This window comes from Azolla caroliniana, unplaced genomic scaffold (genome assembly GCF_043228905.1).
Source record: "Azolla caroliniana isolate FFs.n. ecotype wild unplaced genomic scaffold, voAzoCaro1.0.p SCAF_3, whole genome shotgun sequence".
Classification (NCBI taxonomy): Eukaryota; Viridiplantae; Streptophyta; class Polypodiopsida; order Salviniales; family Salviniaceae; genus Azolla; species Azolla caroliniana.
Genome location: NW_028230438.1, coordinates 2,393,792 through 2,413,000, shown reverse-complemented (window position 1 = coordinate 2,413,000; position 19,209 = coordinate 2,393,792). Strand labels below are relative to the sequence as shown.

Below are 19,209 nucleotides of genomic sequence, written 5' to 3'. Positions count from 1 at the left end.
TTGTGCGTTGAGTACTAGTATTAGGGAACAAACATAACAACACGTTGACACGATCTCTAAATGCTAACCTAAACATAGTGAACGCATTATATATGTCAGATGTATATAGTATTAAGGAATCAAAATAACAGTTTCAACACTTTTAAAGGAAGTCAATGCTATACACATATATTGTGAGCCGATTGGAGGGATATAGTCTAAGAAATGAATGATTTGTAAACCAACCAATAAATTAGACGAAGACAACTCTTTCTTACATGTATTCATGATACTCTATGTGCCCATTAGGTGGTCTAAAGTGTCGTGCTACAATATTATTTCTTTGTGGGTTGAGTACTAGTATAAGGGAACAAACATAACAAGTTACAACACGTTGACACGTTTTGACACGTTGACATGATCTCTAAATGCTAATCTAAACATAGTGAACGCATTATATACATACATTATACGTATGTATATAGTATTAAGGAATCAAAATAATAACAGTTTCAACACTTTTAAAGGAAGTCAATGATATAGATGGAAGCAAAACAGAATCAGAAGCACAAATAGATAATTAAGCACATATCAATACTCACATAACATTTAAGAAGAAAGTAAAAGAACAAAAAACAATAACAAACTTTTATATCTTTCAGTAAAAGCAGAGCAATTATTATGTAATTTTTCTGTTATTAAGTTCTAGTTTAGAAACATCTCCTTCCGCCTTTCACAAAATGTGTGAGCTGATTTTATTTGACTAACAGAATATTGCCTAGTGACAGCACAGGGTAAAATCAATGCTTCCATTCAAAGGGAATGGAAACATCTATGTTTAAAGAAATCCTTCTAATCAAATTTATTTATTAGTGTTCGCTTGTGGAGCGTCAAAATCAGAAACCAAAATGTCTCTGAGTTTTTATTCTTTGGAGTATTACATACATCTCTCAAACAATTATGTATACGAGAACTATTGAGTTGAGGATTCAATTCGTTTGCTTTCTCTCAAGTCATTTGTCACGTTAGGTTGAGAAATTTTAGACACTTGTTGGTGCCTTCATTTTCTCCATTTTCTTGAGCCGAGTAGAAATTTATCTTATCCCACCATAATTGGTTTTGGCCAACATTTTAAATGATGGAGATCAAGCTCACCTAAATGAGTATCGAATCCATGCTTTTGGTATGCATGTGATCGTAGAGAAGCTTAACACAATCAAGTATTGAGCTTTTGTTTATTCTTTCGGGAATTTCAATTTTTGTTTATTAATTCAATTATTTCCCATTATTTATGTTTTATTGATTTATAATCCACTTTGGCTTATGAAATTGTGGAAGATTATGTACTGATGGTGAATCATGTTTTTTGATTTGTAATCCAAGATTGGTTTATGAAATTGTGGAAGATTATATACTTCTCGTGAATCGTTTTCGTGATTCATATATTAATGGAAATAGACATGGGATTAAATTAAGTAGTTTTCGCAATGAAGTACTAAAGCACAATATGTTCTTCTTCTTCTTGGTTGTCGTCTTTCTGATCCCACATTCGGGATCATTCATCAAATCACCTACAAGTTGAACAAGATGGCTAACATAAAAATATCCATTGGCATGTCTTGTATGTGGATTTAAGAGTCAAATAAGTAATTGTCTTGTTTATTGCCAATGAAGTACATTTTGGTTCATATTATTCCCCCAAATACTCTCCTTCCTTCAATCTTTATCTTTCCATCTTTAAAAGATACCTTCTCTCTCTTGCTAAAAGGTACCTTGTCTCTATGTTTGGTTTGTATAAACTTCAATATTGGGTAAAGAAAGCCAAGTTGAAGTTTCAATATTGGGTAATTACTCACTTATGGGGGTACGTAGGGTAGGTCCTTGGAGTTACATACTATTCACCCAACACGATGCAAACGAAACCTGCGTTAACACAAAGCTTTGCATCACTTTTAAAACCCAAAAAAATCATGGAATGAACCATCTAACATCTCTAAGAACTATCAACAGACTTATAGATCAAGAGTCTGAAAGTCTCAATTGTCACAATGTAGTGAGGCAAATCAGCTAGTAGACTTAACACTTGAAAATCGATGAACCCATCTCTCCTAGCCGCCATGTAAGCACCCCCGTCATTGCGGAGCTACACCGATCAGAATTTCACTGAAGAAGACGAATGGAGAGACCGCATGCCACTCGTGAGCTTAATCTCACTGAAGACGCCAAATGGAGAGACTACATGACACTCAAGATCGAGAATGCTAGTGTTGATGCTAATACACATGAGTCCAACTAAAGCTCAGTGATCTGGAAGATTCCTCGAGCATTGTTGGAGGTCAAGCCACTCTCACATTCCACTCGAATCCTAACCATTGGACCATTGTATCAAAAGTTGGGGAGCTCTTCTCTTGATCATTGTAAGGCACTGTGAGTGAAGAGCTTCATGGTAAGACATAACATATTAGATTGGTCAACATGTGCATCAATGTCTCGAATCGGCCATGCCAGAGATGGGAAGCGATGACCTGCGATGTAATGGAGCACTATAGGAGCCCTTGGTGTCCGATGTATGTGGAGTTTCGTGCCACGTATTTTTCTCGCCCATGGTTATTGAGTTTGGTCATTGCGGCGTTTCTACTACACTTGGTTTCAATATTGCAGACGATCTATACGATCTTAGCTATCACCCAAAGCCCTAAATTAACCCAACCTTAAACCCTATAGCAAAAATAAAGAAGTTCAAAACAATTATGGACTGTTGAGCTCTGTTTACTACTTTGGGATTTCATTTATACTTGATTCTCTCACTTATTTTTTCTTGTTTATGTTTATTATGTGTTTGATTTATGATCCATAGAAGCTTATAATTGTGGAAGGTGTAGAAGTAGAAGTAATGTGATTAGTGTTTTATGTTGTAATGTTCAATGCCCAAATTATAGTGATTAATGATCTATGACATTGTCGGTACTTGATGATTATCGTCTATGATTGCACTAAATCAACATGTCCTTATCATGACACTACATATTACGTAATTTAATATACACAAATTCTAGAAGACCTTCATCATACATCCATATATACATTTTCAAATAAAAAAGTCCGGTACGTTTATGAGAGGCATCCTATTATATTTCTTATAATTTTTAGTAGTAGAAGAACAAGTTGCAGACAATGAAAAAACTAAAAAGCGTAAAAAACTATAAAAAGTTACAAAAAATGTAAAATGTATAGAAAGTTGGAACTAAACCTAACATTGCAATGGCCCGCACAGAGTACTTTTTGAGCAAGCACATGCGTTGAGGCTGTGGTGTACCTTCATTCCGTTGGCCGGTTGGGGCACCCTTTTAGCACACATGTAGGGAAACAAACCCAAATGGGTCTCTATGTATCAATTATAAATTGACCAAGAAGTAAGAAGCAAGGCAAGCTAGTTTGGGTTCTATCTATGTGCTTTTCACAATATCACTTAAAAACTTTTCAAATAATGGAAAGAAAGAGATGACAAATAAAAAATAAAGCTATAACATCTTTTGGGAGAGAAAGAAAAAAATAAAGGTGTCCCCTAGACTCACCATTCATTACTACCCATAACCAATGTATGGAAACAATCATAATCATCATGATTATCAGAGAATATAACCCAAATAAATTCTACTGATTACATTAACAACAAGAATCATGTGTGAAGGAATTCATGCTGGTTGCTATCATCATACCAAGGGACACTAATTAAACTAGTGGATATGTTACAAAGACAAGTATGTCACAATCTGGTGGGTTTACTATTAGATCATGATATGGTGTTGTTGCTATCACAGTGGTGTTACTATTGTTGGAATTTTTAGGCTTCACAAAAGTATGTTGTGAAGAGTATTAGGCTCAGAATTGTTGGCTTTCTACAAAGTCATGATTTCCGTTGAGGTTCTTTAATGTTCGTCCTCTTAATAGATGTGAGCAAACCAAGGGACTCGCCTATGAATCAGAGGTCGATTTACACATTTCTATGATAAAATTTTGTTGGCACTTGGATTATAAAGCTCTGCATTCATATTAGAGAATTAAGATTTTTACATCTATCAAACATCCTGTCGCCTCTAACTGAAAATTTTCAACGTGGCTTTTCATCCTGTTGTCTAATTAAAAGCATTTTGATGATGTCGTGCTACGTTACAATTTAGTTTTGAAGCATTATGAATCTATGAAAATATTAGGTGTCTTTATTTATATTAATGTCGCATGCTTTTGAATGCCCCATTTGTTTTCTCTTTGCCATTTTCCAATGGCATGATTGTTTCCCATCAAGAACTTTTCAATTTCCGCACTAATGGTGTGAGTTCCCAACATTTGGTATCAGAGCAAAGGTTGTTCAACTCGCTGTCTATTTTTCAATAACATTCTTGCCCCTGCTTTCTCGAAGACCATGAGTCCAAGGTCTCATCCTGAGACGAGAAAGACACTTGAAGATTCACACTCTATTGAGCTAAATCACTCATGGAGTAAGCCAGTCGGTTGTACTTTGTTTCTGTGATTGTAGCAACTCGTAGTGGAATCCCCATCAAATCATCCTCGACGCAATCTGACAGGTTCTTTGACATTGTCTACTGTTTTATTGTAACTACTCAAAGGAGATCCGACCCTAGGAGCAACCCCATCTGTGCTTCACTTGGCTAGACGAAGTCTGGAAAGACCAGCCAAATCTGTCCCTCCAATTGTCGTAGTCACTCGAAGTAAGATCGGCCTGGATAACCGACACATAATCTGTGATAGGTCTCTTGGAATCGAGTCAACAACTAACTGTGCTCAAGTCGGTTAAGCGACATTAGGGAAGACCAGTCTGCTCTGTCCCTCCAGTCGTCGTAGCCACTTCAAGCAAGCTTAGTACTTTACTATCATCCCAACTCCAGTCAGGTAACTAATCGGCGCATTCGTGTCCAATTCAGATAGGTCAATCTACCATAGGCAGGCCGTAGGCACCTCAAATAGAATCCGCTAGTAGTTGAAGTTGATTCGACTTGGGTCCAAATCCGACTAGGACGATATCAAGTGAGCCAAGCAGCTGGACCCCACTACTGTTCATAGTCGACCCCGGAAAAAGTCTTGCAAACCAATACAATATGGCATCAACAAAGTCTTGCAAACCAGAGATGCGTCTAAGTGCCAAGTTCGATGGATCGAACTACTTCTCTACAACCTTCGGATGAAAGAATCTGACTCAGTTCAAGCACACCTAAACGTGTACAAAAGTTTAAGCTACTAGATTTTGCCTTAGGGGACGACAATCGAGGATGAATTGAGAGCAATGTTGCTCATGAGTAGTTTCCCCCCTTCGTGGGAAACTTTTTGTCACAACTTTGTGCAATGCTTCTATTGTTGTTGTGAAGTACTCCGAAGTTACGAGCGCAATCCTGATTGAAGCAGCTCAGGGAAAATCATTTGCAAAAGACTCGGTAGATGAATGATATGTAGTACAAGGTTCGGCCGACCGACCGATCAATTTAGGAAGAAGTTTTTCTGGACCGCCGACAAATTAGCAAAACCAAAGCAAGTCCCAGGATAATCGAACCTGCAACTACTGCAAGAAACCCGAACATATCAAGGCCGACTGTTGCACCCTTAAAGCTAGAAACGAAAAAACTCAGAGAGTTGATCTCAAGGGTGGCTGACAGGAGGTTAACTACATCAGCTCATCAGCCGAAGTATTGACGGACAACCCCAACATATTATCCATTGAAACCCCACTCGAATCAAAAGTTCTGCTTAGTACGATTGAGGGATCGAGCACATGGCTCTTGGATTTGAGTGTGTCCTACCATGTCACTCCTCACCGATCCCAATTTTGGCAATACTTGGCCCGACATTCCGATTTGAGGCTCGCAATTCGAGGCTCTATTTCAACTCTTCCGACCCTGGCCGACTAGGTCTTCTGTTCTTGGATTCCGCCGACTCGAACAAAATCGATTTGTTCGACAATCTTGTATAAAATTGCATTACCTGTTTTCTTCCTTTACAGATCTCTTGTTGTATACGCCCATTACGAGGGAGTGTCGAATATGGGTATATAATGACCGTATTCACATTGTCCCATGGACAGTCTAAGTTTAGGTCAATTTTGTAAATATGTCAAAGGCCAATTGCCCTAGACAAGTTACTATATAACTGGCATTGTAATCTAGCTCATAGAAGTTGTTGTCGTTGTAACTATTGAATAAAGCGGCAGGCCAAGCAAAACCTCATAAGCTATAGAGAATATGAGGTTCTTCATCAGGGGGCCCAGGATGACCTGGGATTTGCCTTCAAAATGCTCACTAATGAACCTAAGGAGGATGAGATCGACTCGGCTCGTGTATCTTCGCAAAGATTCAAGTCGCAAGAACATCATGAGGGCCTTCCGAAACCAACCTACGTGAGCTCCAAAATGTCCAAAGATGGATTTGGTCCCGAGCATAGAGAGAATGCTTGGGGGAAAAAAAGACATGTACATTAGAAAAGGCTGCCTTGTTGCCCAAAGGTCTAGCAAGAACTACCATTAGGCTAGTCTTGAATGTGTCTCCATAGGCGTAGACGTGGTCATCCATGAATTTCCACAAGAGCCCTTGCAAGTTTGCTCTATAAAGATCTAGGTTTTCACCAATGAAGGGAAGGTGGAGACTACCTAGAGGTAAAGGCAGCTTCTTGTCATGCTGGTGTTTATCCTTCTTGCTTGAAGGTCTCCATAGCTGATATAACCCTGCTATGAGAAGTAGTAGTGACAGAATAAGCCCAATGATGAGCTCCACATGGAAAAATCTCACCACAGCTCAAGCTTCGCGATTTCTACTTCTCTTCTTCCTCTCCTATTGTGAAAGCTTAAGACTTCGCCAATAGGAGTTAGCCAAAGAAGCATGGTCTTCTTCCCCTTCTTCTTCATCATTTTATGCACCATAGCCAAAGCATACAACTAAAGTTGTCTACACCCCTACATGGTTCATGTCATGGGTGTTGATGAGCTGACTAAACTCAACTTTATGATCGCATACATAGTAAAGGGAACTCCTTATTTGTAAAAGGTTTGTGGATGTAAGAGTTTGCTCAACACATGTTCTGTGCCATTCTTTAATTTAGACAGCCTAGATTGGATTCTCATTTAGGTGAGCTTGATCTCGATTTTAGAGATTAAGTTTATGTTTTACATCCTTACTTTGGCCTTCTTCTCTATTCTTCATTACTCAGACATAAATATCTTGATCAAATCTTCATGGATGCTTGCCCATCTTCAGAAAGAAGAAAGGGATATCCACGCACAAAAATAACCAATGATCGAGATTAACCAAATTAGAATTTGAACGACATATATAATTGACTTCAAATAATAAATGAGATTATGCTCTTTGAACACTCAAGTTGTCAGTTAGTTGTTGGCAAGTTTCCGATTAGACTTTCATCTTCCAAAGTCATTATTTGTAGGATATAGATTTTGTTAGATGTTCTCATTCCTACATTACATTCTAACAAAGCAATCTCAAATACACAGTTATATACAATACTACAGAGCGTTTTTGTAGGTGAAATTTATTCTTGTACACAGTCGAGGAGACTTTGAAATTGTCACGTCCTACTTGGTCTCTGGCCCCATCCATGAAACATCAATCTAAGTACTCACAATCTGAATGACAATTAACCACCATAGTTATGGCATTGATCATTACAACCTAAAGTATTAACTTTGCTTCTACCTCTAATATGTATTCTTTTCCCTTACGGAATTTTGTGCCAACATTGGTCTCTATATCTAACATCTACTCGTCTTGTGACGTGAATGATATAAATACAAGAAGCATGGAGATTAGTTCTCTCTCTTTATTTCTTCAAACGGTTTTACAAACTGGGATCCCAACTCGAACATGTACAAAGTTTAGCTCTACTCTAGACAAAGAAATTTACTACATTTATATTAAGAAACACCCCGAGGTTGTCTGCTATCATCATTTGGTTATCGTAAGTTCATTATAAACCTTCACCAATGATAAATAGAGGAGTTCAAATACTAAGTCGAGCATGTTAGTGTCCCGACATGATACAATGTCCAAGGCACAAGCAGTTGAAAGCATGTTCATTTAGTTCATTCGTCACATTTGTGTACAAATTGCGAAGCAAGTAGAGTGTGCGAATATTTCAGCAAATAAGATTGTTGCATATTACTTGCCAATGCCCATGCTTGTGTAAATACCAGCTATGCATAACATGGGTAGAGTGGGCCCTCTATCTATCTATGCTGGGGTATCCTAACATTATGTTTGAGATGCGATCAATGCATATGTGATTGTCTAATTGAACCAAAGCTTGTACAAGATACTCAATTAATACAGTAATCACTAATTATTTATTATGGGATTGCAAATAGCATATTCGACCATGTTTTTTATGAGTCCATAAACCTCATATTCCTTGTCACTAAGAACCTAAGATTCAATAGTGAAATTAGGATTTTTGATAATAACCTAAGAACGTATAGCCCTGTGTGCGATAGAAACGCCGGAAGGACTGAAATCAAATGCCATTACAGAGTAACATACATCGTATGAAACGGCATGGGCTCCTATAATGCTCTATTACATCGTGTATCATCTCGTCCCATCTTTCGGGCGATCGAATCACAACATTCTTGGCCATGGTACTCCACATCGGGATGAACCTTTCGATGTTTCCAAGTTTGCTCCCTATCACCTGTGCCTTAGTCAAGATTGCCAGATCTTCTTGGGTCTTGATAAGGGAGTTCATGGTGAGCACATACAGAGAGAACCCACCAGCAGCATTGGTGAGGCTTTGTTCATATGCAAGGAGGTTCTTCAACACATCCTCTGTGGTATCTTGCACAACAAGTCGTGGAAGATCGAACTGAAGGTTTCTTTTGTTGTATTTCATCACCGATATGCTACCTTCAATAGCCCTAAAGCTAATGCCCACTCTAGAGAGTTGAATCGCTGATGGAAGATGAGTTGTCGTGCGATCTGCTTGTTGTGGGAATATAAGTGGATTGATTTCTTGTCTCCTACTCTCTTCGAATGGTTTTCGGGTGGCCCAAACATATAGGCTGTCAAGTAGATGATTACAATGGAGAAACTCTGTAGTTTCAAATTTCTCGTGCTGAGATTGGTGGATAGGGAATGGATCAATTCTTTTAACAACATCAGCTAATGCTTCCTGGAGTTCATCCAGTTTGAAGCTTGGAAACTCTTGGATCAGGTTCTTCAGATACGACATGGGAATTTGGTTTCCCATCAAGAACAAGTCCCTCCATACTTGTTTGTATGTGAGCTCATTGTTGCAGAGTGTAGGGAAGTGGTCGTGTTCCTTGTGTTGGGGTTGCAACTGATTCAACAGAAACAGCAACAATTCATGAATGAAGATGGTATCTTCGGTGACCAAAAGCTCGAGGGAATCAAAAGTATTTTCAGGGAGGTTCGAATAATGCATGTGAAGAGGCTCATAGTTGAGGCGTCGCATGAGCTCTTCCTTATCTGATATCCTATGTCTTCTCATGAATGCGTCTACACACGGTGCCTTATAATGATCAAAAGAACGACTCCCATCAAGCATTTGATAGAACGGTCCGATGGTCAGGACCTGAGGGGAATATGACTGTGTCTTGAAATCCAATAATGCTTGGGGTGGCCTTGAAATCTTCGAACTTTCATCGAACACATCTGTACCAGCATTGACAGAAGGAAATTCATGTCTATGGCCATCCCGTGGCGAGATGAATACTTCAATAACTCCTTCACCCGTCTTCATTCATGAATTCTTTCTGTTTCTGTGGTATGAGTTGCAGGAACCCCAACACAAGGAACACGACCATTTGCCCACACTCTAGAACAATGACCTCACATACAGCCAAGTATGGAGGGACTTGTTCTTGATGGGCAACCAAATTCCCATGTCGTATCTAAAGAAGCTGATTAAAGAGTTTCCAAACCAAGCCAACTTACAAATGGATGAGATCCAGAAAGTAGTGGCTGATGTTGTCAAAAGAATTGATCCATTCCCTATCAAGAATTCTCAGCACGAGAATTATAAAACTCCAAAATTTCAACATTGCAATCATCTACTTCATTGCCTATATGTTTGGGTCATCCGAAAGCCATTACACAATAATAGGAGGCAAGCCATCGAGCAAAAAGAAGATCCCATAACAACTGATCTTCCATCAGCGTCTCAACTCTATAAAGCAGGCATCAGGTTTAAGGCTATTGAAGGTAGCATATCAGTGATGAAATACGACAAGAGAAAGCTTCGGTTTGATCTTCCAAGACTTGTCGTGCAAGATAACATGGAGGATGTGTTGAGGAACCTCCTTGCATATGAAGAAAGCCTTACCAATACTGGTCATGAGTTCTCTCTGTATGTGGTCACCATGAGCTCCCTTATCAAGACCCACGAAGATCTTGCAATCTTGATTAAGGCACAAGTAATACAGAGCAAACTTGGAAGCAGCGAAAGGTTGATCCCGATGTGGAGTGCCATGGCCACTAATGTTGTGATTCAGTCACGCGAAAGATGGGAAGAGATGATAGACGATGTAATGGAGCATTATCAGAGCCCATGGCATATCAGTAATTTTCTAGAACTCCTAAGCACTTTGCGCGTGTACAAACCTTTAATATATTTCATTATGTCAAAACAACACTTTATATACATTCTTACAAAGAAAACACTTAAAGACGCAACTCATGCATTCTTGTATTTTCTACGTAGATATTTAAATTATATCTTTAACAAAGATGACAGTCTTTGCATATAGTAGTAGTCTGTAGACAAGATAGGAGGAGCATCTAGTTGAAAGAACTTCCTCTAATTTCACAAGCATTGAATTCTTCCAAAAATTCTTGCTTTTCATGAGCAATTATTGACTATTCACAAAGGAAAGTTGTTGATAGGTAGTCAAATTCCCCATGTGGTTTCTGTAGAAAATTGCATAAAATTCAAAGGAATTCTGATTCCAGTTCGGGTGGACCCAAGGCAAACTATTGATTCAAGTAATTTCCTAGAACTCCTAAGCACTTTGCGCGTGTACAAACCTTTAATATATTTCATTATGTCAAAACAACACTTTATATACATTCTTACAAAGAAAACACTTAAAGACGCAACTCATGCATTCTTGTATTTTCTACGTAGATATTTAAATTATATCTTTAACAAAGACGACAGTCTTTGCATATAGTAGTAGTCTGTAGACAAGATAGGAGGAGCATCTAGTTGAAAGAACTTCCTCTAATTTCACGAGCATTGAATTCTTCCAAAAATTCTTGCTTTTCATGAGCATTGCTTAGTTATGGTAAGCTCATTATAGAAGATAACAAATACTAAGTCAAACATGTTATTGTCCCGACATGATAATACGTCCAAGGCACAAGTATTTGAGAGTATATTCATGTTCATGTAGTCCATTCATCACGTTTGTGTACAAATTAACAACCAAGTATCATGCGCGAATATTTGAGTGGATAAGATGGTTTCATATTACTTGCCAATGCCCATTCATTCGGTTGAAATACTGGCTATGCATATTATGACTAGAGTGGGCACTCTATCTATGCTCGGGTATCCCGATTACCAACATTCTAGTTGTGATTGTGATCAAAGTGTATGTGATTGTCTAATGAGGCTGTTACGAAACATACTTCATTCTAATTGGGAGAGGAGAAGATGATTTCCTTATTGAACCAATGTTGGTAAAATGATACTCGATAATATAGTAGTCACCAATTATTTATCATAAGTACAATGTCGGATTGCAAAATAGCATATTCGACCATGTTTCTATGAGTCCATAGCACTTTTATCACTTGTCACTTATTTTACTTTAACTACATCATCCTCCGAGAGTTATAATGAAAGTAACCTACAACGAGATCCCAAATGAATGAACAAAGCTGCACACGCCCATTGTTTATGAGCCTTTATTTCAGCCCTAAGGTTTTATTAAGGTTCAGTAGTTAAATTAGGGACTTTGATAATACCCCACGAACGTAAAGTTTGTCTGCATTAGAAACGCTGCAAGGCCTGAAATCAATTGCCATGACAGAGTAAAATACTTGGTAAGAAACGCCATGGGCTCCTATAATCCTCCTGGATTACATCGTGTATCATCTCGTCCCATCTTTGGAAGGTTGAATCACCACATTCTTGGCCATGGCACTCCACATCTGGAGCAATCTTTCGCTGCTTCCATGTTTGCTCTGTATCACAAGTGCCTTGCTCAAGATTGATAGATCATCTTGGGTCTTGATAAGGGAGTTCATGGTGACCACATACAGAGAGATCTCATGACCAGCATTTGTAAGGCTTTCTTCATATTCAAGGAGGTTCCTCAACACATCCTCCGTGTTATCTTGCACGACAAGTTGTGGAAGATCAAACCGAAGCTTTCTCTTGTCATATTTCATCACAGATATGCTACCTTCAATAGCCCTAAACCTGATGCCTGCTTTATAGAGTTGAGACGCTGATGGAAGATCAGTTGGTATAGGATCTGCTCTTTGCTCGATGGCTTGCCTTCGGATGACCCAAACATATAGCCAATCAAGTAAATGACTGCAATGAAGAAAATTTGGAGTTCCAAAACTCTTGTGCTGAGAATTCCTGATAGGGAATGGATCAATTCTTTTAACAACATCAGCCACTACTTTCTGGATCTCATCCATGTCTAAGTTTGGTGGGTTTGGAAACTCTTCAATCAGCTTCTTTAGATATGACATGGGAATTTGGTTGCCCATCAAGAACAAATCTCTCCATACTTGCATGTAGGTCAAGTCATTGTTGCAGAGTGTGGGAAAGTGGTCGTGTTCCTTGTGTTGGGGTTGCAACTCATACCACAGAAACAACAAGAACTCATGAATGAAGACTGTATCTTCAGTGACCAAAAGCTCGAGCGAATTAGAGCTATTTTCGGGGAGGCCTGAATAATGCATGTGAAGAGGGTCATAGTTGAGGCGTCGCATGAGCTCTTCCTTATCAGAAATCCTATGTCTTTGCATGAATCCGTCCACAGACGATGCCTTATAATGATCAAAAGAAAGATTTGCATTACGCATTTGATACAATGGTCCGATGGTCAGGATCTGAGGGTAATATGACTGTGGATTGACATCCAGTAATGCTTGGGGAGGCCTCGAAATCTTCGAACTTCCCGTGGAATCATGTGTATGAGCATCAACAGGAGAAGATTCATGTCTGTCGCCGTCCCATGGCGGCATGAAAGCAGTATTGATTACTTCACCCTTTTGAACACTTGATGCTAATGTCAACATTATATCCCAATTAGCGTCTTCATTCATTTGAAGATTTGATTTCAACTAGATTGATTTCCTTGTTGATATTCTATTCAACTTCTTCGGTGGGCAGAAACCTGATGCTTTCTTGATTTGCTAGTCTTTTCTTGCAGGAGATAAGAATAGATAGAGAAAAATTGTGCGTGTGTGTAATATGCCACGATCATATTTATGGAGAGAGACCACTATCCTGCAAACATAGCAAAGTCAACAACTCCTTACTGTGTAAAAGTTCTATCCCATTCTTTAATTCATACAGCCTGGATTATAGTCTCATTTAAGAAAGCTCGATCTCCATTCTAGATATAAAGTGTTTTTTTTTTCCATGATGGGAAAGTTGAGGCAAAATTGTGGCTCTTTATGGATTAAGGACGTTACATACAGCACTAATCACAACAAATTTGCAAAACACAAACACTAATCACATCATTTGCACAAGGCTTAACATGAACAGTATTTTAGTAAATGACTCAATTACATGGCAGGATCGTTTGATAAGAAATAAGTACAGAAAAAGCTGAAACTTTGGTGGCGTTTGCCTTTCAGGAGTTCTTGCTTGAAGCGGCAAACACTAATAAACTGGTGATTACTTGCTGTTTATAAGTAAGCTCTAATTAACAGCCTCCATTCGTTACTACAATAAAACCTATAAACAATGTTCGGAAACACTGATAGTCTTCAAGATTATCAGAGAATATACAACACCAATTGAATCTTTTGATTATGTAACTATAGATTAGGAGTTGTAAGAAACTACTTGGATGAATAGTTTACGATAGATTCCTGTAATGTTTATTTCCACGGAACATATATGCAATTCAGTTGACACTTACAATCGCATAAGATATACATTAATACACATCAATTCCATTGAAATACTTGTAGTTGACACATCACCTCATGGACAATTTTGTCTTGCAATTACTCAAGCTTCTTGAAGCACCAATGTATCAAGAAACTCCAACATCATAATGTTTTACATCCCAATCTGTCTCTTTCTCTGGCAATCTTGTTTTGTATGCCGCAAACATCTTATCATATGTTTAAATGCTGAATGGATATTTAGAAATGTCGAGTTATATGCTTTGTAGCATGATGATGATGTGGTATTACATCTATTAAGATTGTCACTCTTTGTTAACAATTCACCATAAGTACATAATATTCCACAATTTCATAAACCAATATGGACAATAAATCAATAAAACATGACTCATCATAAGTACATAATCTTCCACAATTTCATAAGCCAATGTGGATTATAAATCAATAAACCATAACCATTAAATAATAAAATCCCAAAATGAATAAAAAAGCTGTATACTTGATTGTGTTGAGCTTCTTTATTTTGGCCCTCTGGTTAAGGGTTTAGCGTTTACTTTAATTTAAGGGTTTGTAATAAGCTAAGATTGAGTAGACTGTCTGGAATATTGAAGCTGAGAGCAGTACAAATGCAGCAATGACGGATACCACTAGCCACGGCCGAGACAAATATGTTTGATAAAACTCCACATACAAGCGACGCCAACGGGAGGAATTGTGGGCATTTATCTCACGGATCATCTCTTTCCATTCCTTACACGGCTCATAATAGACATTGATGCACATGTTCCACATCTGGATCAACCTCTCTTCGTTCCCGACTTGGATCTCTAGCACTTTCGCCTTAGTCAAGATCGCTAGATCTTCTTTGGTGTCGATGAGCTAGTCCATGATGGCCGCATACGTTGTGAACTCACCTCCATCTCTGAAGGTTTGTTCATAGGCAAGAAGGTTCCGGAGTGCATCCTCGGTGCCATTGTACACGATAAGGCGTGGAAGATGGAGCTGAAGTTTCCTCTTGTCATACTTCATCACCGATACATTACCTTCACAAGCCTTGAACGAAATGTCGGCTTTCGAGAGTTGGGATGCCGTTGGGATGTGATAAGACTCCTCTTCAGGAGAACATGGTGATCTCTCAGACGGTCGCTTAGTGTTGTCAAATGTTTCAGTGCACGAATAATAGAGGGCATCGAGTAGATGCTTGAAATTATAGATCAACTTTCTGTCTTTCGATTGAAGAAATTTCTCAAATCTGGTCTTCACTCGTTTGCTAGAGATGAATGGAATCCAAAGCACAATGAATTTCCTCACGTTATGCTCGAGAACATCCAATGAGAAGTTGCAATTGCTAGCAATCTCTGTAATCTTCTTCACATATGACATGGGGATTTGATTTCCTACCAATAGCAAGTCCCTCCCTCCGTAGTCTAGAGCGGAATGTAAAGTCATTATTAAAGAAGAAAATGGTGAAGTACTTGCAGACACCTTTCATAGGGTCTTCCTTGGAGAGAAACATGTTATGCTATCATGGCGTGGTTATAGGAAGTTCATTACAGACGTTCACCAATAATAAATAGACGAGATCAAATATTATGTCAAACATGTTATGGTTCTGACATGATAATACGTCCAAGGCACAAAGAGTTAAAAGCATGTTCATGGACTCCATTCATCGCATTTGTGTACAAATTGCCAACCAAGTACAATGTGCAATATTTCTGCAAATAAGATTGTTGCATATTACTTTCCAATGCCCATCCTTTAGGTTGAGCTCTGTGTAAAGATTGGCTATGGATATTATGGCTACAGTGGGCACTCTATCTAAGCTGGGGTATCCTAACAATTATGACTGTGATGCGATCAAAGTGTATGTGATTATCTGATGAATCATGAGAGTCATACAAAGTACACCAACATTATGGTTGTGATGTGATCAAAGCTGATGTGATAGTCTAATGAGACTCATACAGAACGTACTTCATTTTAATTGGGAGAGGACAAGATGCTTTGCCTACTGAACCAATGCTTGTAACAATATACTCAATAACACAATAATCACCAATAATTATTTATCATAAGTACAATGTGGGATTGCAAATAGCATATTCCACCATGTTTTTATGAGTCCACAGGACACTTAGTCCTTGTCACTTATTTTACTTCTACTACATACATCATCTTCTGAGAGTTACAAAACAAATAACAGAAATTACGTACAATGAAATTCCAAATGAATGAACAAAGCTCCACACTCTGTTGCTTTTGAGCTTCTTTATTTTAGCCCTAGGGTTTTATTAAGGTTCAATGTTTAAATTAGGGCTTTTGGTAATAACCCTAACAACATATATAGCCTGTGTGCGATAGAAACGCAGGAAGGACTGAAATCAATTACCATGGCGGGGAAAAATACCTCGCACGAAACGCCAACGACTCTCATAATGCTCCATTACATCGTGTTTCATCTCTTCCCATCTTTCACGCAATCGAATCTCAACATTCATGGCCATGGCACTCCACATTTGGACCAACCTTTCGCTGTTTCCAAGGCTGCCCTGTATCACCTGTGCCTTAGTCAAGATTGCTAGATCTTCGTGGGTCTTGATAAGGGAGCTCATGGTGACCACATACAGAGAGAACTCATGACCAGTATTGGTATGGCTTTCTTCATATGCAAGGAGGTTCCTCAACACATCCTCCGTGTTATCTTGCACGACAAGTTGTGGAAGATCGAACCGAAGCTTTCTCTTGTCGTATTTCATCACCGATATGCTACCTTCAATAGCCCTTCACATTTTACAGCTCGAAAAAAACCTTTCGTACCACGGTCTCCTACCCTCATCCAACTTACAGCTTTATTATGATAGGCATTAGTAGTCCTTAGTTTCTGATACATATCCAATTTGCATTTTGCCTCCTCTAGTTGGGCCTCAATCCATACATTATTCGGGTGTTGATCTCTTAGTCGTTGCATAGACGCGAGTGTCCATTGCATTCTTTGTAGTTTCTCCTTCATCTGTTTTCTAATTTCAGCTGCTTTCTTCCGAAAGAAGCATGCACATTCCTCAATTTTCCCAGCTAGCCTATGAGTGGGATCATGATACATCCATTTGACATTAGACCATAGCCTTCTTATATCATTAGTCCATTTATTGTCCATGACCAACTCCTTGCTCACCTTCACATTATGTGGATTGCATCGAATGTTTTCTTTTATATGTAATAGGACTGGTGCATGGTCTGAGAACATCGTCCTAGGGCAAATTATGTATTTTCCTTTCATATCGATGAGCCGAGGGTCCAAATACCATCTGTCCAGCCTGGCCATTGTCCTCCCATGAACGCTTCCTCCTACTCTAGAGTAGAGAAGAGACTTTTCTTTTTGCATCTGAAAGTTAGATGCATTCCAACAGTCTATCACATTATATGCTAAACAAAACTTATCCCATGTATCTTTTTCCACCCCTTGCATTGTGCCATTTGCATTTCCGCTTCTATCTTCTTGGTGCACCACCATATTAAAATCTCCTCCAATGATCCACAGATCTGCATCCGGTTTCTTGTCTACTAGTTGCAACCAGAATTCCTTTCTTTGAATAGCAGAATTTGGGGCATATATGTTCAATATGCCCAAGTGCCCATATCTATGTTTTATCCTTATATAGACAGCCCGACCCTCTACTAAACATCCTCTGCCTGTGAATGATGCATTGTACTTAGTTTTCATTGCTATGAGTACTCCCCCATGAATTTGTCTGTCCCCCGTAGCTGCCGACCATGTATTGGTCCAACTCTCAGGGCAAATGTTTCCAATTTTGTCGATCTTATCCCCATCTAGATGATGCTCTTGCACCATGATAACATCAGGCACTATTGCCTCAGTGCATCGTTGAATTTCAGTAGCTCATACGTTCTTCCTCTTGTGGAATTGGCTGCCACCAATTTCTTGTATATTCCATGTTATCAAGCTAAGATTCATTTCAGCATATACTGTGCCTCTTTAGTGGCCCAACCAATGCATTTTCAGCTTCCACTAGGTTTGCTAAGATCATATCTTGGAGATTATCCTCTTCTAGTGTCACAATTTCAAGGTGATATACCATAAATTCTGTGATCATTCACGGCAGCTTCCTAAATTTCACATTTATATAGCATATGCCTTGCTCATTCGCCTTGCCCGAGCTCCAAATCATGGCATCTTTCCATTGTCTTTTCATTTTCACACTTATTGCGGTACCATATGTTGCATCTACATGAGCACCCATTTGTTGTTCCAACCAGCCGAGTGCTTCTTCTCTGTTCTGGGGCTCCTTATTTCCCGCGACAAGCATATAGGACAATCCAACGATCTGACCTTCGTCCTCACAATTACTATAGATATTGATTCTACACATGCTGTCCTTCTTAATCTCAGCTCCACACATTTCCTTGAACCACTTTTTGCCTGTCACTTTCAGTTTGATTTGTTGCCCAATATTCGATAGGGGGGTCACTTTGTATTGAGGATTCCATTTCACTCTTGACCATTTACGCATACCTTTATTTTTCTCCATCCCATTCTCTTTCTCTTCACTAGCACACATGTGCCTTTTCATTTTTGTTATTCCTTTAATATGTTGGGTTGTCACTAGCAACTTATCTTTCCCTTTCAAGGGGCTTACATCCTTTCGACTACTTATTTCCCCTACCTCATCCATACATTCCGGATGCATCTGATTAGATTCAGACACTAACACATTGTCTTCGTGCTGCAACGTTTGCATATCATTAATAACATTCACAAAGTTGCTCTCGGAATGTGACTTTGATCTTGCTTCCTTGTCTTTAGCTATGTTTTCATTGTCCTCTAATGTTAAGAGTTCATATTTATTGCTAAGTGGAAGCCATTCTTGTCCGAGCCTAATTTCTTGTTTTCCTTTATTGTTCATATACTTCCATCCCTCTTCATTCATCCACATTGCATGGTTTGTTATCATATTTTTCTGTTGTGTTGTTGGGCTTTTCCATCCATGCTTCCCATTTCTACGATGCATGTTCTCCTTACCTCTAGGGCGTTCTTGGCCCATATGCCCCATTTATCTACATACAAAGCATT

General features: G+C 38.8%; 3 protein-coding genes and 1 pseudogene across 3 annotated transcripts; 1 reads left to right on the top strand and 3 right to left on the bottom strand.

The window, feature by feature from the left end:
* Window positions 1-8,508: 8,508 nt before the first annotated feature.
* LOC147865845 (putative UPF0481 protein At3g02645) lies at window positions 8,509-9,753 on the bottom strand. Its single transcript, XM_087317554.1, has one exon. The coding sequence runs from the start codon at window positions 9,751-9,753 to the stop codon at window positions 8,509-8,511; it is 1,245 nt and encodes a 414-aa protein (XP_087173680.1).
* LOC147865844 (putative UPF0481 protein At3g02645) lies at window positions 9,753-10,759 on the top strand. The gene has a single exon (XM_087317553.1). It carries the CDS (start codon window positions 9,878-9,880, stop codon window positions 10,757-10,759), a length of 882 nt encoding a protein of 293 aa, XP_087173679.1. The 5' UTR covers window positions 9,753-9,877.
* Window positions 10,760-11,714: 955 nt separating this feature from the next.
* LOC147865843 (putative UPF0481 protein At3g02645) lies at window positions 11,715-13,409 on the bottom strand. The gene has a single exon (XM_087316195.1). The coding sequence runs from the start codon at window positions 13,296-13,298 to the stop codon at window positions 12,108-12,110; it is 1,191 nt and encodes a 396-aa protein (XP_087172321.1). The 5' UTR covers window positions 13,299-13,409; the 3' UTR covers window positions 11,715-12,107.
* Window positions 13,410-14,447: 1,038 nt separating this feature from the next.
* Window positions 14,448-15,618, bottom strand: LOC147865842 (putative UPF0481 protein At3g02645; annotated as a pseudogene).
* Window positions 15,619-19,209: the final 3,591 nt, after the last annotated feature.

Excerpts from the sequence above, each read along its gene's own strand:
- LOC147865844 (XM_087317553.1), top strand. The coding sequence starts at position 9,878 with ATGGGCAACCAAATTCCCATGTCGTATCTAAAGAAGCTGATTAAAGAG.
- LOC147865845 (XM_087317554.1), bottom strand. The coding sequence starts at position 9,753 with ATGAAGACGGGTGAAGGAGTTATTGAAGTATTCATCTCGCCACGGGAT.
- LOC147865843 (XM_087316195.1), bottom strand. The coding sequence starts at position 13,298 with ATGAATGAAGACGCTAATTGGGATATAATGTTGACATTAGCATCAAGT.